Source organism: Balearica regulorum, chromosome 9, assembly GCF_011004875.1.
Source record: "Balearica regulorum gibbericeps isolate bBalReg1 chromosome 9, bBalReg1.pri, whole genome shotgun sequence".
Taxonomy (NCBI): domain Eukaryota; kingdom Metazoa; phylum Chordata; class Aves; order Gruiformes; family Gruidae; genus Balearica; species Balearica regulorum.
In genome coordinates, this window is record NC_046192.1 from 14,554,885 (window position 1) to 14,582,452 (window position 27,568).

General features: G+C 36.8%; 1 protein-coding gene across 10 annotated transcripts in view; it reads right to left on the minus strand.

Moving 5' to 3' along the window:
• The window catches only part of DLG1 (discs large MAGUK scaffold protein 1), a 157,129-nt gene that overhangs the window by 121,724 nt on the left and 7,837 nt on the right, over positions 1-27,568 (minus strand). For 9 of the 10 annotated variants that reach the window (XM_075761190.1, XM_075761187.1, XM_075761186.1 and 6 more), the window contains exon 3: positions 20,244-20,410. In XM_075761190.1, coding sequence (XP_075617305.1) covers positions 20,244-20,410 — 167 coding nt within the window. Of the gene's footprint in view, positions 1-9,974; positions 10,449-20,243; positions 20,411-27,568 lie in introns of those variants that run through there. The other variant, XM_075761188.1, reaches the window with a different exon arrangement.

Consider the following 27,568-nt stretch of genomic DNA (forward strand, 5'->3'; position numbering starts at 1 on the left):
GGATTGAATTTGCATCACCTACTACTGGCAGAACATCAGAGACTCAGATCAACTCAAGGCTTCCACTGAGCCTCTTGAATATTGGTTGAAGAGATGCTAATACAATGACAAACAGGAACAATGAAAAGGGAAAAGGGAAAGAAAATTACTAAAGGTTTAACACACTTGTGCACTGTAGCGTCCACATAAGCCATACGGTACAAAAGGCAGGTCAAAGTGTTCACATTTCTAGTATATTTATTTGATGTTATAAGGGAATTCATTACACAGAGTTGAAGACACTGTCATAGTACTCAGATTGCTGAGGACACACAAGTTTAAATTAAGGAAAAGGATACAAACAGTACATGTCAGTTTGCAAAAGCCCTTTAAAACACTTCCTAGAAAAAAACAAACAGATCACCAAAACAAAAATGGTTTAGTGTTGTCAGTTCTGATATTACAGGAAATCATTACCTAGGCTAATGAGGGCTGGAATAATCCAATTTTAACAAAAATTACAACATGCATATTTTTGTAGCAGATTTGGAAAGATAGTAACTTTATAAAAGAATTCCCAAAATAATACAGGAATATTAAAAAAATACAGTAAGATCAACCAAGATTTTACAGCTTCACGATCAGCAAACCAACAACTTAATTCTAGCTCTGTAATCTGAAAGCTAATACCACAATTCTGTGATCTTCCCTACCTTTCAGAAGTACCTCCTCACATATTTCAGATCTCGTAAGGCTGAGAGCGCCTTGCCAAGTTCTCGGCAGTGTAGATCCCCGCACTGTCCTGCTTTTGCTAACCCGAGACAGGCACTCTGCGAGCAGCAGAGGGCAGCGTTTCTCCAGTTCTGCTCCAAAGCGTCTCCGCTTGCTAACAGCAGCATTGCAACAGAAAAGCAATTCTATTCCTCTTTCCAAAGTCTTCATTTTACAGAAATACACTTCACAGCCTACAAAGACAAACTTAAAAAAAAAATCCACTACGATATCCAAGCATCAGAACCGAAGCAAAGACAAAACCAGAAAAAGTACAAGTTGATTCTGCCAGGAAGTTTTTAATTTCTTGCATTATAGTCACAATCTGCTACCAAAGTTGTTCCAACATGCTGTTTCTAAATCGCTGTGCACTGGTGAACTGATGCACAAAACCTCATTTTTATATTATTCTCTGAATGAATACATAAAGAAACACTTTAGTTAATGGGAGCAAAAAGTAAAGGGGTTTAGATTGCCAGTGAGTACTTAGGCAGTTCAAACAATCCTATTTTGAAATTAACTTTCCTGTTTAACATTATCAGATATGTACTCTCACAATCCTTTTGACAGGAGAGTTACATTAGAATAAGCTATGAACAGTGCTTACGTTATTTTAGAAGACTAGCAATCCTCGTTTTTGGACGCAACCCAATCTGATGCTTTTCCTTCAAAATTATGTAAAGTGAGACAGATTTTTCTGCTAGGTCTCTCAAACAACCTAAGCCCTTAATAAACAACTTCATATGATCTTTAAAGTCATCCAGCTACATCATAATGAGCTTGTTATCTACATTACTGTTATAAAAGGCTTTTATTGAACCAATTACTTTAGCAGCAAGGAACCTTTTGATTTCCAGCTTTAATTTATTTTGGCTTAACTCTTATTGTTCCCATTTCAACATCTCCTCATTTGAAAAGTTATTGCCATCTTTCCATTTTGGAAACATATTCCCTATGTCATTCAAGACAAGCTCTTCCAGCTTCTCCCCCCCCCCCCCCCCGACAGCACTTCCCTTACTGCTCTGATAGTACTTCCAGCTACACACGCACAGTTTGGAGTGGCACTCATGTAACACTGTAGAAAACAGTACTCTTCCATCTCCTCAGAATACCCTGATGGTCTCCAAAGAGTATTTCACAACCAATCAAAATAAGATCAGGAACAGAGTTATAAAGACCATGCTGCTTCTAGCGCAACCTCAAGCTTCTCTCCAGTCACCTGAATTCCAGTTACTTGCATAAAACCAGTTGTGTACACCTGATCTATAAACAACCTACTAGAAGTGAGGAAATAGAAAAACTGATGCATTTCTTGCCACACAAGAAGTGATGCTTATTTCCAGGAAATTTTCTACAACCAGCTTTTAAGATGCATTTACTAATAACAGGTCACTAAGTTAACCACTCCTCCTCATCTTAACTAGGATTTTTATAGCATATAAAGAGTCAAGCTTCAATTAAAAATTCAGTGGCTAGCTAAAGTATTCCCTAGCCATTTTCTTAGACTGAAAGAAAATGAAAGCAGCACGTAAAAAAAAGTTTCATGTAATAAAATGGTCCTATTTTTGCCTTCTTGAGTGAGAGTTAAGTTATTATCGATCTTAATTACAAGTAGCAGCAGAAAGGTGGTTTGGTTTTGTGTTTGGGTTTTTTTTCATTATTTTGTTTTGTTTTTTTTCAAATAAACTGCAGGATTATAACAGACATTTCTTCTCATTTTGGGCTGGGTTTTTGTTTGGGGGGTTGTTTGTTTTGGTTTTTGAAAACTGTACATGATTTAACTATTATTGCACTTTTCTAAACTAAAGCAATCAAAGTAGATATTCAGACTCAGCCATGTAATAAATAGGTGCTTTTTACCACGTGAATGAATTTTAAATTTTTTTCCCCAAATAGAAAAATAGCAAATTGAAGAATAAGAAAGAAGTCTCCTTCTGGGTAAAACATTTAGAAAGAGACATAGGAATATACTACGAGTCAAACATGCACAATTTTGAATTACCATGTATTTTCAAGGAAGTAATGAGTGTAAAATAGTGAAAGGCCATCTTTTAATTACAAAAGAAAAATGGACCAAGTTCATCATTATAACAGTCCAACGATTTCAACAGACTTACTACAAACATAGATAAAAACCAAGTGCAAGAATGCAAGAAGCATGACTGTTCAGTTCCATGTTCACTGCTACCACATCTGGCCAACCCACCACCCCAGCAGCTGAGAGCCCAGGAGAACCTTATGAGTCTGCTTAAGGTAAAAGCTCTGGAGCCTGAGCTACAGCACTTACACATCATCTATCACTACACAACATGCAAACAAAGCATTCCTCAGCAGTGGTGTCTCACTAGGTAATAAAGGCACCCCAAATGTGGGTGGCTAAATGCAACAATCACATTGACTATTTTTCTAATAGAAAAGAAAGAATAGACCACACAGCAATGAAAATTCACCGCAATGGAGTGCTCCATCTCAACGGCACATTTGAGATAAACTGAATGGTGGCTGGCACACTCGGCCCCACCAAGATAAGGAAGGAGCAAAAATGTCCTCAACACATATGTGGGCACAAGTAAACGCACTGTTAGAGTACACACAAAGACTGAAAGAAGGAAGTAATTATCATTCTTGTGTTTTTACACAATGGAGGGGAGGGAATCATTCTTCCAAGCAATATGGGTTTGCCACTAGAACACCCCAAGGACTGTTCATTCTCTGTTGGGCATTTAGATGAGTTCAGAAAATGCTGATGATTCCTGCCCACATTGACCTTTAAGACAGCAGCCCTCAGTTACACTTTTAGTATACATTAGAATTTCATTAAAGTGTGTCCTTCCTTCTTCCAAACTCAAGACGTGGCAGGGTACGGTCTTCAAAGAATCACCTCTTCAAAAAAAATCAAAAAACTTACAAGGCTGAGTATCACCTAAACAGTCACAGTCTTTACCTGAATAGGTCTTCAATGTTTTACTTTTATTGTTCTGGTAAATACCAGTCCTAGGAATAAGATTCAAGTGATGTTATCACCACTTATGAAAGTATGAGTAATGCCCACTGACAATAAATCAGGCTATGATTAAGCCTCGAATAAAGTGCAAAAAAACCACACCTCATGTTAACAAAGCCCCGGTGCAACTTCCTATGTTCACAAGAGAAGTGATCAAGCACAGTGCCAGCTAGTAAAACCAAACTGACTAGTGCCATACCAGATAATCAGCCAGTGAGCTCAGCCATCCTGAAATCTCACTTGAAGTAAGAGAAGCAGCCTTTTGGGTTTTTGCCATCAAGAAATCTAAATACCTCTGCCTACTGAAGGAATCATGTTGGAGACCATATGTCCAACTATGAACAACCCTACGTTTATTCACCCACTGTTTTCTCCCACTGTTTTCATTACAACAGGAAACTGCGCCAAAGCTGTTCATTCTGAGGGTCCAGTTTCATGCGGAGCAGCCAAACAGATCAAACATTTTGATTCCACTGCAGAGAGAATCACTAGTCTCTTCCCCTTCTCCCTCCAGAAGTGTTGAGCTGTTAAGTCTTACCATTTTACCTGCCTTTTCACAGGCAACTGAGTCAATGTAACTGCTCAATACTTTCCAACTCTCCATCCCAGCAGCTACCTTTTAATAGCTCTAGCACTCATTAGATTTTTCGATGAGCTGCTTTCACCCATTAGCCAGCAGAAAAGCACACCAGGTTCTACTAGGTTCCTAGTAGGCAAGTAGTGAAGGAGGTAGAAGCACTCTCAGTAGCAGCAACCTGACAGATCAGTTCACTGACACTCATGAAGGCACAGACTGAATTTTTCTCCCATGGTATACAAGGACAAAAAAGCAAAACTGATCAGGAATGAATGCTTCGCCGCTCTGTTCCCATTAATCCTACCTGGAAAATTAGTCAGGTTATGATCATCAGCTCCTCTGAAATAAACCCACACAGTTCCAGGAAGGCAAATGGAGTTGCGAAAATGTTTTGAAGTGATCTTATTTATAGGATTCATTTCAGAGAGTTATTCTCCTTTTTCACTGTTGTATTCAGCATCTCCAACCTAAAGATATTCCATACCATATTCTCAGAATCGGTCCACAAGTTGTACAATTCAACTGCTAGAAATATTGATATTTTACAGGCATTTGTTTTATCTGCTCTTCAATCAATTCCTAACCAAACATGCCCAGAACTGGTGCAATAACCAAATACAACTCATTTGTCACTTATTTCTAGCATTAATTAGCAGGTTTTACTTTTAAAACAGGAGGGAAAATGAGTCTTTGTGCTTAAGCTCATACTTAAGAGCTTCATGTAAAATTCATCACCCTCATATAAACACCTCAGATATGTGGTATCCAGTTTCTTTGAGCACACAAATTCAAACAAATATAAGTTTCACTGATGTTTCTGCCTGAAAAACTACACAATTCTAATAGCTTTTAGTTTACCAATGAAATTACCCTGCATACTTGCAGTCATTTAGAAAGAGCAAACACATGTAAACAAAGATTATAGCTGGAGAGGCTCTGCATATGAAGCACAAATATGCCACAAATTTACACCTTTGTTTTGTATTTTACATGCATTTTGGTGAGACTAGACAAACCATGTAAGAGACCTGAAGATTACTACATGAAGTCCTTAAGTCCTAAACTGTTGGTGGCTGGGAGAGTACTAAACAAGACGTTAAGAGAAACATAACTCTGAATTTAAGAGAAGCCCTTAAAGAAGTTAAATTCAGAAAGCTCATTATATCCTTGTAATCAATATACAGTAAGAACATAAACTTTTACTAATTATATTTTCTCATGCTTTCTTAATACAGCTTTTCAGATTTTGCATATCATTTCCAGTGTCACTCTCTACCACCTTTAATTTCTTCGTCACTCTTGGTGTCCTTGCTCATCACCTTCAGGCTTATTCATCTTCAAAACTCAGATAAGCCACCTTCAGTTCCATCCATGAAATCCAAAATCTAGTATTTCTTAAGTTCTTTAGCTACAACCTCTAGATTTAACCACTCTCGTGCTATCTTGTGTTGCGCTGGCTTCTTTATTTGCCACGTAGGGGTTAGAAGCATCACCCCTGCCAAGGTCCATTCTGTGTATTAAAATGTGAAACTTTTTAAAGGCTTGTTCACAACCACAAATACACACAGTTGGGTCATTGTTTCTCCTGGCATGACCACAAGATCAGTATTCTCTACTTGTACTCCTCATTGGTTTTGTAAAATACCCTTTAAACTCATCTATAGCACACATTACTCACATACTTGGTCTCCTATTCCAAATGAAAGTTAGCCAATCCTTTAGTCTGCAGACAACCACCCTTGATTTTGACACTTACCAACTATCTAGTAGGCAGCTTTCTCTTTGGCATTGCTTTATACTTCAGGATTATACACAACAGCAACGTCATACCATCTGCTGATACTGCCAATGTTAGTAATGCACCATTTTTTTTCTTCACTTTTTTTAATCATGACTGATTCTGCACACATTTCTTCAACACTATAACCAGATGGTGTATCAAAGCCAAGTGGTGTATTATTAGCACAACTCAATTGGCTCACCAGATAACTATGATTTTATGCAATCCAATCAAATACGTTTGGAAAGCAATTTGCTTTTTAGTGAGGTCGTGGAATGTTGGCAAAATTAAGTTCCTTGCCAAAACCCATCATGACACATAATTCACATATGCCAACTTGGAAGAGCTGTTTTGGACTATTTAGCACTCATGGTATTTCTTAAGCTTTTAATGTAATAATTTCCCATATAACTGTGGTTCCATCTCTTCTAGAATTTTAAATTCACAAAATTCTATATTTTGTTCCTCCACTTTAAGACAGCACCCTCCTTTGGGTCCACCAAGTAAGATCTGCATCAAGTTTATAAGTAAAAGCTTAAGTTTTAATTGTTTCCATTTTCACACAATTGCCTGTATCGCATTTTATTTCCTACCAATATCAGGTTTTTTTACGCACACAGTACCTCCAGAAGGTTAGAACTTGAATTGTAACATCTCCTTATGCTTTTTCAAGCACTTGTTAGATCATATCTAGAATATAGGAGTAAGTACAGTGGAGAGTCACCAATATGGGTCAGGTGGCTGAAGCCCAATGAGGTTCAGGGAACGAGCCTTGTTCAACCTGGACAAAAGATGGCTTTGCAAGAGCTAGTAGAAGCCTTCTAATGTCTAAGAGGAGGTTACCAAGAAAAAGTTTGACCCTTGTTGTGCACAGCAGGAAGAGAGACAACCTTAAACTAAGACAGGGTGAGGTGGTTTACAAAACCTCATCAAAGCCTTAAGTAACGGGGTCTGACATTGATGCTGACCCTGCTTTAAGCAGGTAGTTGGACTAGATTGCTTCCAATGCAAAAAACTGCCACACCCTTTTGCACTTGCAACTGGTAGGCAAGGAGGCATAATTCACTTAAGTTGAGGGAAATTCTTAAAACTGACAATAACAATGGGACTCTGAGCTACAGTACACTGCACAACCAAGTGAGGAAATGTGCATGAATCACACAAATTTGGTGTCATCTTTCCAATTTCAGCCATGCTGGCTGTAGTTGTGCTCCTGTGTTCAGGCACCATGCAGCCTCCCAACCTTACACAGCCACGTCACCGTGCTCACCCAGAACAGAGGTGACCCAGAATCTATGGGGACTCATGACAAGTTTAACAATTTGGAAAAAACCTTCATCTTTCTCCCTTGGTAACAGGCTGATGCATCATACACGCTTCCCCTCTCCCAAGATACCTTAGACTGTCAGAAACACAAGGTACTGGACTAGACCGATACTGCTCTGATATAGTCCAAGCAGCGTGCTGCTTAGTATTTTGAAATAAAAATGGTATAAAACAATCATTCTTTTGCACTAGTCTTACTAGAAATATTTTTTGAAGAAATTTGATATCACTTAAACTGTTTTACTGGAAGTATACTACTGAACAAGCAAGGTAAGAGTGTCTGCTCAAAAATTCCTTTTCTGGAAAAATTAAAAATATAGAATATGAAAAATCATTAAGTGCCATGAACTCATTTAAAACTGTTACTTAAATAAAAATCATTACTGTAAGCTCAGCCCACGTGCCTGCTCTTAATAGTATCCATGGTTGCAGTGATGCAAATTTGCCTACCTACATCAAACCAAATGTGCCCACATAAGGAGAAAAAAAAATACTGTATTAATCAGTATTCTTTGCGCTAGATTAGGGTAAACCAGTTAGACCTCAGAAGACAGGACAACGTAGTTTAAGGACCTGTTCACCCATCATGACTAGATCTTAATTCTGAATTAAGTAAAACAGAATTATCAAAGATCAAATTATAAAAGATTTCTCAAATTCATGAAAAAAATTGATCTCGATGACCAAATTCTTCTCTATTCAGAAATAAAGAGCAACAATGAATTGTTTCATGTGCTCCTTGACTCAAGGTGGAGAAAGGTGAAGCATTTAACACTATTACTAATCACATCGTACATTTAACAGTGATTTCAAAATTGCCTTATATGCATTCATTTTCCTTTACGTTTGAGAAATAGGTTTACACATAAAACCAATGAATGTATTTTTCATTATACAACACCTTTCAAGTCATCAGATGCACACATGTTCACAGGGAAGCAAACAGTTCTTTTATGAGACCCACTTTAAATAAACAGCTTCTGTTGAAGCTGCAAGGTACTACAGCAGCATTTAGTTAAATGAGGCCAAAACTTCCCATGAAACAGGCAGGAAGGATTAAGTGCTGATAACTCCAGCTGGAAATGCATGATCAGTCTAAGCCCACCTAAGACTATGCTATGCAGAGAGGAAGATCTGCATTTCTGTGAGCAGTCTTACTTGCTTAGCACTCAGAGCTAGGCTAATCATACTAGAAAAACAATACTTTCCCCCCCTCAGAGTATGTTTTCTGTTGGCTTAACTTGCCATAAGTTGTCTTTTTGCTCTTAGACAAGTAGATATAGGAAGGTAAACAAATGCACAAGAAAACCCTAAAGTTGAACAGTTTAACTATAAAAGTGACAGCACTGCCCCTCCCTTCTTTAAAAAAATTAGTACAACAAAATTAAGATTCATATATAACCGAAGTCGAGGAATTAATATCCAATCCAAATCTCACAGTATAAAAGAGAATATTCTAAAAGAAATAAAGCAGAAATGCCACGAATGAATGTTATTAATCAAACATGATTTAAAAGGGTATGTTTCACTTCCAGAAAACACCCTGACAGTTCAGACACCAGAAAGACTCATTTGCTGGTGAGAGACAAGATAACTTCACCCATTCCAATCAGCCTATGCTTCCTTGTGTCAAACAGACCGATAAGCATCTTGACCTTTTGTTTTATAAAAGCTATCACTAAACCTACATAATATTCTCAAAGATATTCAATTTTATTATACTTCTTTAGAAGGATATTTATATGAACAAGTTTTACGGTTTCAAATTATCCAGAAGAATGCTAGAAGTAGCTTATTAAAAAAAATTAAACCTGCAACTATTTGATCATCCAGGGAAAAGGTAGAAATATGAAACAACAGTTTGCCACTTGCAGGAAAATAAAAAGCTTCCAAAAACCAAACTCACCAAGTCAATATTTCACAAGTACACTACTAATACATTCTGTTTATGCATCAGATTTTATCTTCAGCAGTTAAAAGTGGACTGTATTAAAAACAATCAGACATAACACTTTATCTAGCACAGAAATAATGACACTAAGCTATCTGGGTGTCTTCATCTCAAAGCAGCAAGATGTCAAAAATAACAAAGCATCTTGAAACATATCCATCCCCAACAGGACTTCCCAGATTCATCATCTTCTGTTTGATGATTATTTTAAACATGTCCTGATAAAGGTTATGTAAAACATCACTTGGAATTCCTCATTCTGGAATAAAGAGCAAACTATTATTTAAGAGAGTGAATTTTTATAGGAAAGAGTCTTAATGCAGAATTACAAGAAAAATTCATCATTCTACTACACTTGAGTTTTTCAATATGTGCATAATTAGCTCCTAGAAGAATTAATATCTATGATTGTTCTTAGCAACAACTACAGAATTTGTTTTGGCAATCTGTGCAGTTAAAGTTAAAAAAAAAATCAACACTAGAAAACCATCAAGGCATTTTCATTACCGGTAGACAAAAACTGGAAGAAAGATTCAACAAGAACTTCCAAGATTGTAGGCATTAATCAAAAGCTTTATCATCTTACCTTTGTTGTTACAATGCATAAGCAATCCATTGTTTCAGCATAGCAGGTACTTTCCAAACATTTAAAAGGTTTATTTTCAATCACAGCCAAACACCATCTCAACAGAATGAGAAAAAGCACACTTATTTAATAGTCAAAACAGAAGAATGCATGCCAGGTTTCCCTTTGGATTCATTCAGAGGTAGAAACACGATGGAGAAAAAAAAAAAGCAGGCTAAAATACAAACACTTTAAGTTTCATGAAAGATTCTTAACCTATTTTGATTATCTATGTCTGAAAAACTTAAACTTATCCTTGAAAATATCCTACAAAAGATGCCAAATCCTATTCCATACCAGTTAAGTACCTCCTCATATTCTATTTCATATACTCCTCTTTCAGGATTACCTAACACATGAGCATCACAGGGAATCATTTGATGAAATGCAATACAAAATTATTTTGCAGCAAAAAAAAAAAAAAATCTCAATTCAGCTTTTCTTAGCTGGTTACAATTTCTAAAAAGAAGCGTTTGTTCAAAAATAGTTTTGGTTGCAAGCAAGTATTCCTCCTCTAACGTCATTTCAGCATTTGCAGACTGCAAAATAACTGATTTCTTAGGCTGTAATGAATGGAATATTCCATGTAGAACAGGGAGAGAAGAAAGTGGCAAGGAAAGAGTAATGCATATTACAAGAGAAACGCTATTTTGAGCCTTGAATTAACCTAGAATTTCATTTCCTTTTGTAAGGCTGTAATGCAGTCACAAGGCAAAGTTTGTATGCACAGGCATTGTCTTCTCAGCCTAATTAGCACAGCTGGGAAAAGCCAAACACTTGGGCACAAAAAAACCTGCTATGTACTATGAAACACTAAATTGACAGTTTCATACATCAGTAAAAACCTTATTACATTCATTTCCCACAAGAGGCATTGAAAGCAACTAGTTAACTCAGTTTCCACTATCTTGTCCTATTAGGTCTCCCACTAACACCTTCACTACAAACACAATGAAGTATACTGAAAAAAATTCAATACATAATTTCAAAACTATTAAATCTCATCTGCATCATTTTGCTTTTAGCCCGAGATGTACAACTAATCAAACTGATTATGTTTTGCATCAGCAAACAACTCTAGAGTATACTAAGTATGTATCTAGAGCATTTTTACTACTCCCTTTAGGTTTTCTGCCACTTTACTCCACCTGATTCCCTGGCTCTACCACATATACAGTAGAGGGGTGGGGGTAGAGGCCAGAAAAGAAAAAGTTAAGAAATAAGGAACTATTCTTATCCATTTTATTTTGTGGGCAGGTGGTACCTTTGCAGGATAAGAAGGAAAATGAGGACATTACAAAATCCTTCTCCAATTTAAAAAAAAAAAAAAAAAACCCACAGCCAAAACCAAACCACACACCAAAAACCCCCAACCATTAAAGAAGAAAAGTTTGATTGCATGCTATTAAAAACAACTTCGTTCAGCTTGAATGGATATTCAAGGTAAATCTTATACCATTCAGCCATCAAGACCAGGATTTTTACCTTGTATGTCAAGTCAAGTCAGATACTTTTCCTTTTTACATTGTCCATACAGTCTGTGAAGAATTTCTATTATGAACACCTAGGTGAAGTTTTCACTGCTGCAAAGCATCAATGGGAAAAAAATGCATCTTTTAGATTGATAACACTCAACTCAGAAGTCTAAAAGTTCTGACTTCAGAAAGCAGAAAAGCACCACTTAAGCTGCTAGAATTTTCCTCTTGGTCAGAAAAGGGGAAGAAAAAAAATATTACTCTCATAGCTGAATGCTACCCCACATACAAATTATCCTTGAATTTCCCAAGCGTTCTGTAGGGAAGACTGAAGTTCAGAGAATAACAAAGCACGAGCATCCAAAATGTAAGGGAAACTGAGGAAATGCATTTTTAGGTGACTTGACACATGTTCAGTGTCTCACCCAGAAACATCTTCAATGACTAGTCCAAGACACACAGTTAGTCTGCACATGTTTCTTGCGCAAACTTCGCTTTAGGAGCCCCAATAGCACACACAAACTCTGTCTGTCCCTCACACTCTGTGAAGGGCGAAGATCAGTGATACTTTCTCATCAGTCAAAATTCTCTCAGCCACCTTGGTTCAAGATTAAGCTTCTTCAGACTAATCCTGGCTACAACTGCTTACGTTCAGGGTCAATCACTTTCTTCTTTTCTCTCAATTTTTTATTCTCTTGCCTTCTGTGGGATTCTTTCAGAACTAAGGATGATCATTACATCATTTTCTTCCCCCTCCCACTCACTATCATCCCTTTAACAAGACCTGAGGCCCATTACTCTTATCACAGAAAGCACACAATTTCTTTCAAGCTGCCAATGAAGACTATGAGATAAGGAAAAGCAACCAATCCAGAGAGGTGGGGAAGAGGCATTTCTAGGTTGAGGATTCATGGGTCTGACTGCGCACCATGAACAGGCACTCTAACCACTTCAGAGCAGAGGGCACAGAGAGAAAGTCTCAACAAGCATGCTTGAAAAGTAGTAACACATCCACTGCACAAGTCAGAATAGCATGTACAACCAAGCTACATCAGAGTCCTTTACCCATCAGTGCACCACCGTGATGAATTAAAAGCCTCTCCTGGTAACTGCCTGCACAGCTCTGTCAAGACTCTCCTTCAGCTAAGCACAAACAACAGTTTCTCCACACAGGAAAGAAAAAATGAGGGTAAAAAGAGACACACCAATCACACATCACACTGACAGAGCAAAAAAATTTGTAGCAAATACCAATACACATTTTCATACATATAGTAAACAGATGGATAAGCAGTCAAAGAAGACAGCACTGTAAATAAAGAAGTTTTTCCTAGCCCAAAAGCAGTTTCTGCAGACTTTTCATAGGAAATACTGCACATAGAATAAATAGATCCAAAAGAGACTGACTCAAACATTCATGAGGTTTAGCTTTGTCATAAGAAACAATAATATAGCTTCTTGAAGACAAACTTTAAAACTCCTTGAATGAGCGAGCATGTGTTAAATTTTGGAGATCAGAAGAAACAGGTTTTTTTCAAAATGAGAAGTAGGTAAGAAAACCAGAACTAAAAATACTGCAATTAAACGATTTAATAAAATAACTTAGGACCTTCTTTTCTTTAAATTGTATAGTGAGGAGCAAAAGAACAATATTAAAGGACATACCAGAACTAGAATCAAAATAATGAAACATACAAAAAGCCTCATTTTTAATGCACTAAAGAGTAAGATATTTCCACACAGTACTGTTAGCCATTAAAATCACTATTATTGCACTGAATTTGCAAGAAGCATTGTGATCTGTTCATGTTATTCATACTTACTGAAAACAAACCTTTCTGTCCTGTCAGCTTCAAGTGTTCTCAGTAACAATCAGCAACAGCTATTCTATACAGTCTAGCAAGAATGAAAAAGTGCATTTTCATTCACCACTATTTGTGGCATTAAGAAACAAAGGATGATTTTCATGTGAGAAACACAAAGACTTTTTCTTGCCTTAAATGATCTACCAATTCTTTCAAGTTATGTTTGGCAGTCACTTTCTGTGCCTTCACAGGCTTATTATTTTTCCAGTGTGAGAGATTCTATCTACAAAGTCATCAGATAACTCAAGGAAAATTCAGGCACAGATAAACCATACATAGAAATAAATCATGCAAATGAAAGCAATGCTTTGGAAAATACTGATTTTACAGATAAATAATTTCTTCATCTATCCACAAATTTAAAAGTACATATTGTTATTGAAATGCTAATTTGCTCTCAGATTTTATGAGGAAAAACCTGCATAACACAGAGCTGTCACAAGTGTAACCAGAGAAGCAAGCTCAGCTCAGCTGTACGAGGGTACGTCAATTGCCCAACCTCGGCATATTCGAGGAGACATTTCAAAGACTCAGTAAAGATCAAGCACTATCATCACTGTAAGCATTTTCTCAGCTCCTTTAGTAAAGGAAGCATTAAAGTTGTAAGATGCTGTAACCTAATTTACCTAGCTACCTTTGAACCTGGCTGCAAGACGTAATTATTACAAGTAATGAAAAAACGTAATTAGATACCAAATTCAGATAATTTTTTTGTAAATTCTCTATTTACTTCTGAATTGAGAAAGATAACTTTTTAGAAATAGCAGGGTTTTATTGCTTCTGTATGCATTCTGAACTGAGTAGAATGGGGCAGGTTGGTTTGTTTGCTTTTGCATTCAGTTTGACCAGAAGCCTGCCCTGAAAGACTTTCTTAGCTTTGGTTCAAGACTTATACTCTTCTATTTGTACAAACAGCTTAGATTTCAAGAATTGAATGCAAAATACATAGCAAGGTGAATATAATTTTCCCACTGTAAAATTAACACAGAGAAAGCAATTGAGCTCTGAGTGACCCAAGACTATATACTATTAGGTGCTCAGATAAAACAAGGACACCATTTTTGCAGAAAAGGCACCAATATAAATAATGGGCGATACACACATACAGATACAAGCATAAAGGAACAGTATAGTAACAGGGAGTACAGCAAGCAGACACAGCATATCATCAAGCTAGCCAGTACTGAATCTTTATAAATATTAAGGCAAAGAAGGTATTTGAAGACAGTGCAACAGATCTGGGATTTTCCCATGAACATCTCGTTACTACGACAGATATGACTGACTGTAGTTGTTAAGGTCAAGTGAGGATAGTGCAGTTAAAATTCAGAAACAGAAAAACAGAACTAGAGGATCCTGCTGCTTTAATAATGTGCTCTACATTTGCAGGTATCTCCTTCTAAGATCCCGATTAACTGCTTGATGCACCATTCCATTTTGAATACAAACTGCTACTGATTAAACACAGATTTTTTCATTCCACTAGAAACCATACATCCAAAGTTCTGTCCTATAGACTATGTCAGCTCATCTTACTAAGTTACACAAAACTATCAAAATCTTGCAAAGGTTAAAAAGACATTACTGCTTGCTTTGCAAACAAAACCAGTTCCCACATTGTAGGTGAAACAGATTAGCTTCACTCAAACACAAGTTGTCCCACCTACAGATGGCACTACAGATCACAGCAAACAGCTTAGAAGACTGCTCCCTCGTGCACACATTCTCCCACACGACTACTACTGTTAAGAGAACTTGCTTTAGATCTGTTAGCTGCTTTGCCAACGCACACTTAAAACTCAGTATTTAATGCACATGAGGAAAAAGGTATGCACCTTCTGTCCTTTTGAAACTGAATCTTTTTTTTTTTTGCTAGTCCCTAGTACTGAAAGGATTAACATTCCTTTCATGCTTATCACTGCCTTGAATATATTTTTTTTTTGGCCTCATCATCTTGTACTGGAGATTAAAACAAATAAAACTGTCAAATAAGGTTCCAGAAAATACAAAGCATGGAGAAGAAAACAGATTGCTGTGAACAGTAAAACTGCAATCTGCTGCTCTAACTTTCTCTAATACAATACCTATGGGGATTACAAACTCCAGTCTTTTGATCCAGAAGTAGGAAGGCAAAAGCAGAACTAGGCTACATCCCGTTAAAAGTCCTCAGGCAACCAAAGCTTGTATACCACTATTCTATGTATATACACAAGCACACACTGCTAAAAAGTCATTCCCAAAGTCAGCTGTGCAGAAAGTTCTTGTAATACAATCCTTAATCACTTTAGGGAAGCATTATATTCTCACTCTCAAGCAACTCTCACATATACCATCAAAGTGTCAGCTGCAAGAATACTCATTTGGCCCAGAGTAACTACAGCAAAAATATATCATTAAGGTAAAAGAAACAGGGTTGAAATGTATTACTTGCAAGGCTAACAATTTGCAAGCAAGAAAAAACCTGTCCCCATTCTCATCAACTACAGTCCTACCAGCCTGGCAAGCAATAGAATAGAGTGAAAATAACCTCAAAGTGCATCTGGTATGCAGATCAGGTTATATCTGGTTAATGAACTAATATTGAATTGGGCAGCAGCACTTTAAATCTAAAAAGTGACAGTTTCTGTTAAAAAAAAACTGGCAGTGAACAAAATAAGATATACTAAATTCAAGTTCCCTCCAATTTCTAGTAAGTTTCAGCAAGCAAAACAAATCATCAGATAAAACATAGGCTGTACTAGAATTGTTATGCCCTTGGGTTGATTAAAGCCAAATATAAAAAACCCCACCCCTAAGTATCTAAAAAATAAGCATATTATTGAAACCAAAATGCATTAGGTTTTACAGGATAAAAACATCATTTATCCTGTACTACACATAAGTATGTGGAATATAAACTGTCAATACATAAGAATTTCTCCTCAATTTTTATTCAATTTCAAAACATTAAGGGAAAGGTATTGCCTTACAGGTATATGAAGAAAAAAACCTCAGCCACTGAAGAAAGAATTAAGGACAATAATATGTACAAGATTATATGTTTACTGTAACAATTTTCATATATATTTGAAAGCTAAACTAAGACGCTCACAGATACTAGAAAAAGCTAATGAAACCAACATTGAACTATAACTCTTCAAAATTGTCCACCTTTACAACCATAATGTGGAACCAGCATTCTAACTAATTAAATACAAGGTAACATTTACTGTAGGTGAGAGACTGTGAGAAAAGTTTGGGTTCATTTTCACATAAACTAGCAACAACACCAATATATGCAATTATGCTTTTAAATACTAACAGTAAATATAACATCTGACCTTCACATACTGAAGGTCAAACAACTGTCTTTCACATGATACTTGAGACAAAAAAATCTGAAGGAAGACAGGTGGATTTGTCATAAATGTTCAAATCTGAGCCACTTAGGAAAATAACAAAGTAATCCACACTATATCAGCTTCTGTTAGGTAACACTATACACCATGACCACCGGACTGTACTGGAGGAGCAGTTGCATCACCAAGCCAACAGTTCAGCTGAGAACATACACTTATGTCTATGGTGAGATTTCCCGAATTAGGCCATTCTTCAACACGTTTGTGATCTTGCCACGATCACGTGCCTGTTGTCATGGACAAGTCCCTGTACTCCTGGCAGTCTACTAACACATGAAAATAAAAACTAAAGATGCAGCTTCATAATTAAATTACACCTTCACATGCGTCTTCATGTAAAATTTAGAACAACACAGAACAACACTACCCTTTTAGCTAGTAAGTTAGTCTTTCTTATTGTGGACTTCTTGGTAGCAAAATAAGCAAACTTCTATAGGACAAACTTCCCAGTTTCTGGAGGGGGCCAGGGGGAGAATAATCATAAAGCCTGAATTTAATAGTATGTCCTATCCTGTACGTCAGATTTCAGCAGGTTTCCCCTGTAGGGGAAACACAAATTGTGTGCTGCAGTTGGAAAACTAACACAAATCTCACAGCAGCAGATATTTGCTTCACAATCCTACCTGCTGGAATTAGGAGTACATTTAAAAACAACAAAATGGCTTGGTGGGGACATAAATCCTCAAATCCATTACACTGTTCCAAGGTGTATTAGGGGGAGGGAAAGAAAAAAAAACCCCACATTTAAGCCATTTTAGACAGTTATGCTGCCTTTAAAGACCATCAATAAGGGAGACTGCCCATGTGCAGCTATTTAAAACATTTTTCCTAAGCCCATTACTATAGTGTAAGTCTAATACATACTGTATAGACACAGAATATTATCTTCCTTTTTTACATTTGCCTACAAACACAGGAAAATTCTGTTTCCCAATGAAGTCTTCAATTCTTTTAAGCAGCACGAAATCTTTTCACCAGTCACCATTTCTTTTCAAGATTTAGATCTTCCTTGTCAATCTCTTCCAAGCATTTAAATGCCTCTAGATTTCTTTTTTTTGCACTGTACTACCTTAAATTTAATAATATCTCCAGCAAAGCCTTATGCAGACCAAGTAGAACAGAACAGTTTTACACCACATTCTTAAGTCAATAAAGTGTTTCTTTTCATGTATTAACACGACATGGTTGACTCACCTTGAGATTGAAAAATGACCCAGATCTTTCCTGAGAAACCACTTCTTAACTATTCAACTTCTATGGGCACTACTGAAGTACAACCGAAGTGCAGGACACTGTACTTCAACTAGAGCCTGCCCTTTAATTAGTTCAACTGCTCAAGGCTTCATTCCAGTTTTAGCTTCTGAAGCAGCAACACACCATGCTCCTCCCATGGTTTAATTTACAATTTAATCAGGATATTTTCACTAATAACTCAAACTAGAATGCATTTTTTAGAAACTTTAACAGATATATCAAGAGATAAACTTTTGGCATGGTTTAACAGACTAACTGAAGTCAGAATTTACCACATTTACTGTTTCTTTCTACCACAAGAATTATCACCACATTAGAAAGAAACTAAGTTTGACAAAACTGTTATCAACAACTATAATAGCTATTATCTGGCTCCTTTATTGCTCTCAAGGAGCTACAAAAATCCTGAAGAATCATTCCCTGTACCTGTTAAATTTGGATCCTCCCTTCCTGCCTTGCTCCTATAGACACCCTTTTTAAAAGATAGTGCTTGGCCATCTGCAATTTTTTGGAACTGTGTCCATCCTCTGTGACTAAGGGCAACTGTAATGACTCTTAAATTGCCCCATTAAGTTCTTTGCACATGCAAACGAGAAATGTATTAGAGCCAGCTTATTTCAAAACACCTCAGTAGACAAAATAAACTTTGTCTATCCTTGCCTACCCTATTGTCTAGTCCATTTTGCTTCTGCTTCTAAGAAACTCCGTTTTCACCATATATTCAAAAAGAGAAGTTCTACAGCTCTAAGCTTAAGATTTAGGTGATGTCATACAAATAAATAGCACAATGGTGTTTTCCATTTCCAATTTACCCTGCATTACTCCATTTTGTCCAGAGATAACAATTCTTAGAGAAAATTTTCCCTAAGGTGACTATGATGACAGTGGCCTTCTTAATGCAATTTCAGGTAACTAAGATTCCAAAGAGACATATAATTTAAGTTTTTCAGTGTATAATCAAGATTCACACAAGTCAAAGGAAAATAATTCATTCCTACACTGCAAGTTCAACTAGACTTTTAATCTCTTAGTACTCAATTACCTACAAACCTGAAAAATATAGTATACCTAGGCTGCTCAGCTTTTTTCATGTAGACATCTTAATGAGTGTTCTTGGCAATATATAACTGTTGTCCCTGGCTAGGCTAAAAAGCTGATCTTTTACCTACTAGCCATTTTCTACTTTCTGAGCGAACACAGCACAACTCTTGGATTTCCTCTACAGTTTCTTTTAAGGCATTTCTGACATATTTCATACTAGCTTCAATATAACAAATTTCAGAAAGCTACAATAAGCACAAGAACTTTTTTTTTTAACTGCACAAACTCACTAGCATGGCACACTATTGTTTACGTTCTGCAGCTAAGCAGACTTTCTTATACAGTCCAAACAGCCTCTGATAAAGCTGACTCAGTAAGGCATCCTAACCACTTTATCTTGCTGGGTAGTACAAGCTTCCCTACAGGCTGCAGCACTAGTCCTTTTGGCTGGTCTCCCCCAGTGCTCTTCCTGAGCTCTATTACCATCTCATCAAAATGTATCATCACAGCACAGTGCCTTCGCTTATTACTGAGAAGTTCATACACCTTTTCCAATGTTGTCAGTATTGAGGGCACAATCGAAACAAAGTTCACCTCTCTGCAGACAAATAATAGTCCTGATGCAAAAAAAAATCATCATCAATCAACACTGTAACTTGAACTTGGGCAAGGAGATGTTGATTTAGTGAAAATATACATCAAAGTGTATTTCCCTGCTCAGCTTTCTCACCACTCACTAGTGACAACTGGATTCATGCAGTTTTCAAAAAAAAAAAAAAAAGTCCTTCCAAAACACAGCTAAGTAGCAGAGAATTTCTTATGAACAGATTGAAAAGTTTACAATCAGAAAGATACAGCTTCACATTTCTCAAATTATTAATGAAGTGATGACTGAAGAGTCATCAGTATGGATGAGAATAGGCATACTAAGTCTGTCAGGAAGGTTCCAAATTCAGAGCATAAATCCAATTTAATTGTCACTTAATGGTATATTTGACAAACAAGTTTATAAATTTTTGACTAAGCAAAATGCACACATCTTATTAAGCATTTCAATAATTAAATCCCCTATGATTATTGATCTTAATGTAAGTTTTCTACAGAAATAAATATTTTATAAAATGAAGGAAATGTAGAAAACAATGTTGAGCTAATAATTTCAACAAGAAAAATAAAACAGCGATTTCTGTATCATACCTCTACACTTGGGCTAAGGCTGCTCGGCAGTGTTTCTGATGTCACTGTTGTGCTTGGAAGGCTGGAGAAGTCCCAGGTATTCACAGGCTGTATTGGTTCAGATGGCTGAGAGCGATCAATACATTTTGGATTGTCCAATAAGGTCACTTCATAAAATTCTTGAATATCTAAAGATATGAAAAAATTGAGCAGTCAGGCTTTATAGTTACTATAACATTCTGATTTTAACATCATCTTCCTCCTGCAAAATAAATTAGATATCTACTACTCTACCTATTACAGATGAAGCTGTATGACCAACATCACATGAACCTCCCCACAGGATACACAACTCACTCTCTATGCCCTATATCTCAGGGTCTACGTGTCCCCACTCACTTTGGGCTTCTGCAGCAGGAACAACAGAAGCATATGGAATAACTGCAGTGGAATACTGGAAGGGAGGGGTGTCTATGCTTCAAGTTATGGTATACATAATTTCAGCCAATATAGCCTTTGATTATCTGAAATCTAATGTTCAAAGGCATTTTAGGTGGCCATTTTTGTGGTGTATATATTTTTTGTGGAAAATATAAGTATACCGATGAAATCAGCAAGAGAGAAGTGGCAAGAAGTTAGGGAAAAGGAGATTGATCAGGATGGGTCATCTGCAAATAGGATGAAGCTTTAACAGTATGAATTACAAGTCATAGTTATGAACTAATAAACAGCTTTTTCTATAACTCTGAAGACTCAACTGGAAACTTCTGGGGAACAAGAATCTGACTGCGATAGTTTTTTTTCTTGACATCCTATCCACTACATGAAGCACTAATACAAATAACAGTCTAAAGAAGCATCAAAGGCTTTTCTATGGAAGTATAAGCCTATGAAACTTGCTACCACAGCTGTAATCACATCCGTAAACACTCACACTAAAAAAAAAAAAAAAATCTGTAAAGGTATAAGCTAAGGGAAGAGCAGACAAATGAAGAAGCTGTCTTATAAACCTTTTAGTCTCTTATTCAAAGTAAAAATCTGCTGAACAGGAGTTGAAAACTCATGTTTTTAATTACACCAGCTTCATAGAAGACAAACATACAGATACTGTTAGCTCAAGAAGTAAATAGGACCCAGCCATGAATAAGGAGGACTCTAATCTGCAGAATCTTGTAGCTTTTCAGCAGCTGCCCACAGTCAATAACAGAGGCACAATAATTCCTTTATAGAGCTGCACCACAAAAGAAAGATCACACAAATAAGAGAAGTCTTACTGTTGCTGGTGTTCCAGTCTTAGATTTTTTTTTTTTATGCAGACATTGCACTCCTCCTCTCTACCTGTTCAGAAAACTGCAATTCTCAAATTCCATTTGTATCTTTTCTCTGAGCAAGAGTCAAATTCCTATCAACTGCTTACATTAATTTTTAAAGTTATACTTGCTCTTAGCGCTGCTGATTGGAAGAAATAGCAGTGAGGGTTGCAGAAGATGTTAAATGACCTAGATATACAGGAGCAAAGCAGCCTAAGAGATACAAATTGCCTTTAAATCTATCTTTCACATTAGCTCCCTCAGTTGCAAATTGGTCTTGTAGCTGCATTAACATTAATACATCAATCAAGTACAGCAAGTAAAGATCCCCCCCCAACAGAGAGTACTTTGTATATTAAAATAGGCAGTGGTTTAAGTTGATTCTATAGCTGCAATCCACAGCAACCAAGCCAGGAAGAGTACTACATTATTTATGGGAAGGGGTTATTTGTGCGACTGTTTTGCAACAGAAATCTAGGGCACAGATTCTCAATTCTGCTACTGTTCTTTTAAGTCCCTGCCAGTGGAGGTAGCCATTTATTCATACTGCAGAATGACTTGTTTCAAAAAGCACATTATTTCCCATACATCTTCTCTACTCCTCTATGAAGAGCACCACAATAGACTTACTATTGAAAGAGGTCAGAAATATATACACCACTTCATATGGGGATTGGTTTCTGTTTATCCTGAACTTGCTCCAAAGCCACAGAAACAGTTCCTATGAACTTAGTGTCTAAATGATATCTTCCTATTTAAAAAAAAAAAAAAAAAAATTACATTTTTACTATTCAGAATGCAAACATTAAGTACTTATGAGTACAGACAAGCGGTCTACGCACCCTGAATGTGATAGGTCCACAAGGAATGAATGCTGGACATTTACTTTTTTTTTTTTTTTTTTTTTTTTTTTTTTTTTTTTACACAGCCAGAAACTCAGGTCATACTAAATTCAACCTAAAAAGTTTCTTCTTCTGGTCTACTGCTATCTATCAGCTCACAAAAATATTTCATCACATGAACACACTTAAATACCTACTGAAGTCATATTAAACTGGGAATGCATTATTAGCATATGAAAAGTTCTAACATTTTCCTAATTCTTACAAACACCAGGTGATAAAATACTATTTTTTTTAGTTTACATTTATATTTAGATTCCCTCTTCAACCTAGATGTGTTTTTTTCATATCCCAACCCCTTCCTCCCATATTAATTCCAAGACAGATCATCTCTCAAACTGAGTTACAGAAAACTGAGTTACAGAAAAATAGCTCAAATCAGCTATCACACAACAGTAAAAGAAAACATAGATGGGGAACATTTCTAACTAGAGGGGAACTTTAAAAGAGCAGCTGACTGACACTCAAAAAACAGGAGCACAAAATTGCGGGAAAGCCAAAGTGATAAAAAGCGATGAATGGTAGGCAACACAGAAAATCACGCTGGAATTATGTCAGCTTAGAAGTAAAACCACATTAAGAAGCCAAATCGGCAATATGTTTGATTGCAACAAGAATAAAAGTCTATACAAACCAAGTGACAGATTCCCAGTTCTGAAAAGAACACTTAAGAGATGAAAAAGAAAATTATTTTTCTTATTAGTAATGCGAAAAACTAAGCAGTGTTGACAAACACAGCATTTTTTTCAGTATTCATTACAGGAGAAGTTGACCAACTACAAGCAGTTTGCTGGTGCGTATTTTTCCCCCCCTTCTCATATTCTCCACTCAGTTTTGTCTTCGAACAGGCTCATTCACCAGTAATGCGATACACTAAAAGCTAAAACCGTTCACTCTTAAAGCAAACAAGACTTATCTACTGAACATAAATTGAAACCCTAATCAACTTCACAAGGGAGTTTCAGGTTCCCTAAAAACCACAACACAGTAATTAAAACAACAGCAGAAGCAAACAAATTCTTAAAACGTCTCCTAAATTAAGTATATTTGATGGCACTTCAGGAGCCTACATCAATCCTGACTAGATTATCTGTCTCCGAGGACAAGGATTCCAACCAGCAACATGACACCATTCCTTCAGATAGATTTCTTCCCTGCTCCTTAGAAATCAGACATAAGGCCTCTGCTTGCCATTTCTACTGGTATGTGGAGCATCTGATACTTTCTGCTATAAATTCAACAGAGAGTACACTTGTAATCAGGATAACTTAAGATCAGTGCACGTCCTAAAAATCTCATTGTCAAGCCAAGCTTTCCACCTATACCTTTCCTGCAGAAAGGAATATGTTATTCTAGTATAGTCAGCTAGTTATTAATAAAACTGAGCAGAATTATTCTCTGCATTCACTTACGCATGAACCTTCTGACAACTGTAACTTAGCAAGTCAAAGATGGGATATCTATACTTGCATTTTCTTAAGAGAATGGTGTAACCCCATAAACAAGATGTTGGCTTTGCTTTCAACAGGCCACAAGCCTCGAGCTAAGCTAATAACCAGACCTCTGGACTTGTCTTGACCTGCCTGGAGCTTTGTTTTAGATAACTGCTGTTAGAGCTGGACAAGCTAAAGACCAGTTGACTTATCTAATTTGTATACCTTTTACGTAGCTTCAGACAATTGTGTGATGTAACACCTATTTTTATAAATATAAAATACACATAGCTTATACATAATATTTGAATATATAAATTTGAATATAAATGCTATATATTCCATATATATTACACATAAATATATGTAAAACCAATAGGTGTTATATCACACAATTATTTGAAGCTAAGGAAAAACTATACATAAGTACACACACACACAGATTGTATATACAAATAAGAGTGTCTGTGTATTTCTGTAACTGATACCAACAACACGTAGTTATTCTGTAGGGAATGAATCACATATGACCTCAGAATAAAAAGCCGCATGGAGGAGCACAAGCATAGAATGACAGCAGAGGGCTTGAAAATAAAGGCAAAGGGTGATATCAGAGGCCTCAAGGCTATAAACAACTCACCAACTGCTAATCACTGGTCAAAGGCAACAAACCTTGAGAACTAGGCAAAAACAGTTTGGGCAAAAACAGAATGAAGAACAAGCATCCAGTATATGTAACACACACACAAAATACAAGAAATTCAAATTTAACATGGAACTGCAAAGTAATGAAGAAAGAATGAAGCACAGAGTATGTTAACAAAAATAACCTCAAGAAAACATAGCAGTGAGGAGCAAGAAACCATCAACACCATACATCTCCACAGGAAGGATTCCCTGTGCCACTCAATCTGCTGTTCCCCATTCTTTCCTGCCCATATTTTAATAAGGTTTGGCTTTCTAACAAGTATTAAGCCACTCACTTCGATTTTTACATTATGTTGTTCTTTAGGTTTCTGATATTGAACCTTTAATGTTATGGTATAAAGAGAATCACTAAAATTTCATTGGCATTTACTACTTATCAAAAGTATTTTTAAAAAAAATTAAAAGCAGTCCTTTGATCATCACAGTAACTTACTAGTTTTAGGCTTTGCATTTTTACACTTTAAGCATCTTGACCATTCATGGGTTATAGGTGTTTTTTCTTAAATAAATGCCAGGAAATTCCACACAAGCTTAACATTTCATGGACTAAAACACTGACACATTTACTACAACAAACTGCACTGGACACTGTGCATGTAAAACAGTGAACTGTTGCCTGTACATCACACGCTGCACGAAGCTGTAAATTGCTACCACAAAATACATGAAGTTAACAACCACATTTCTATATGCTGTATGAATTGTATCCTCATTTGAAGATTTTCAGTTTTAATGTATTTAACATCTATGTGCATGAGCAAGTTCAGGAAGTTTGTGTTTGTTTTCTGTTTACTCATTTTTTTTTATAAACACTAAATCCATATTTTGCATTCTAAAAAGCAAATGGGAAGGGTCGCCTCCCTCAACCTGCTGGCAATACTTTATTTAATGCAGCCCACGATATTACTCATTGTCTTTGCCACAAGGGCACGCTGCTTGCTCATGTTCAGCTTGGTGTCCATCAGGACCCCCAGGTCCTTTTCTGCAAAGCTGCCTTCCAGCTGAGTGGCACACAGCATATTTGGTACGTGGGATTGTTCCTCCCCAGGTGCTGGACTTTGCAGTTCTCCTTGTTGAAGTCCATGAGGTTTCTGTCAGCCTATTTCTCCAGCCTGTCGAAGTCCATCTGCATGGCAGCAGGACCAGGATTTATGTGCTCCAGCTATATAGTTAATTCTGCACTGGCATCAATGAGGTATTCCTTTCCGATAGGTGTTCCAACAGCAAAACCAATTTCAGCCAAAGTCAGCAAGTCAGAAAAAACATTAGATACATTTGCATCAACATACAGACTTTACAGCACAAAGCATTTAAATATCAGCTTTGCTCAGAAGAACGTTTCAGTGTAACCATGCTCCCTCTGGCTTGCAAGCAATCAAGGAGCTTATGAATTCTTTCAGAAATTGATTTCTTTCAGTTTAGTATTTCACTTGAAAATCCATCCATGCAAGCAATCCCTTTGTCATCTCTCATTGGTTTGCCTCTTCTCAGACACTTGCTTATCCAAACATGGCACATGCAAGTGCCTGGTTTTTTTCAAATATGGGTAACTTCATAAACAAACAGGTCTGTTAAGAATTTGACTATCTGTGCATTGTCCAGGAAGAGGTGTCATCCCATTACAAATTAAGTACTTCTCTAATTCCAAGGGGGTGGAAAAGTCACCTGTCTTTTTTAGAGCTTCCTGCCAAAGCACCTGAAGTGCCAAAAACTTAAGTCTTAACACTAGTGGAAAGGAAAACAAAGGTCAACATGTTATTTCAGTTCAGGGCAATCTGAGATGTACCAACTTCTTAGCAGCCCTACATAACGAATGCATAGACAAAATTTAAGTAGAATTATAATTACTGTCAGAACAGGCAACAGAGTCTGCCAATGCTACAGACTTTCATTCTCCAGTTGTAAAGCAACTTCTACTAATTCTAAGGAATTCTCAATCCTGCATGCTTACTTCACCTGCTATATCAAACTAAGATATCCATTTAACACAAGACTTGAAATGTATATGATTAGCAATCAACAAGAAAATACAAACACAAAGAAAAGCTTCATATCCATCTACCAAGCCAACGATTAGAGTCAATTAAGTATTCTCTTTGTGTATTCATTGGTTGTGTCGTGCCATGGAGTATGCATGTATCCAGTCTAAGTGTTTGCATTCGTACTATGAAAAGTGAAAAACAGCCTCATCACAACTCACGCAAAGCCCCTTTCAGGGTAGGTTTTTTTTCTGTAAAAACCTAAACCAACTCTGCTGTGTACAATCAAGACTTCTTAAAAGTGAAAGTTGCAAGTTGCAGTGCAACTTTCTCGCCACATGTGTTCTGTTCTACAAGATCCTTTGCTACAAGCTGCAGCATCCCAACTACTCATCCTCAGCCCTTCGACTCATTTCAGTAGTTGTGTCCTACCCTTTAAGTGTCCCTTCTGCACACACTTCTTTGCTTAGCTCAAATTCCAGAAGATGCTATTTTCCACTTCTAACACAAACGCTCCTGAAACCACCCTCATCTAACCTCCAATCTAGTTGTTTGCTTTTATTCCTCTGGCTGCTTTTTACAATGAGACATATTCAACTCCTTGCCAGCCTGTCCACTTGCGTTTTCCAAACCATTCATATTTTCCTCTTCGCTTACTAATCACTCCTTCACCGTATCTTTACATGGTCTCTTTCCAATTTTCCTTCAGAAATCCACAGTGTCTTCTCCTCTATGTTCAGAACTGAGGTAGGAAAACCTTAAAGTTGTCATCGCACAGCCAGAAATTGGCACAACGATCTTCTGCTGTCCAAACTCTTTTCCATTTAATACCACCTCATGTGTGCTTAGTCACCAACCTAAGTGTAAAAAACAAACCCAAATTATAAGTGAACTCCCAGTTATCCAGCCTCTCCAAATATCTCAACCCCAGTTGCAAATCAGCAGCCAGTATAACAATGTACTTTTTTTTCTTAAAAGGATGTTTTCACTACTGTCTTTAGTGGTAACAAAAAC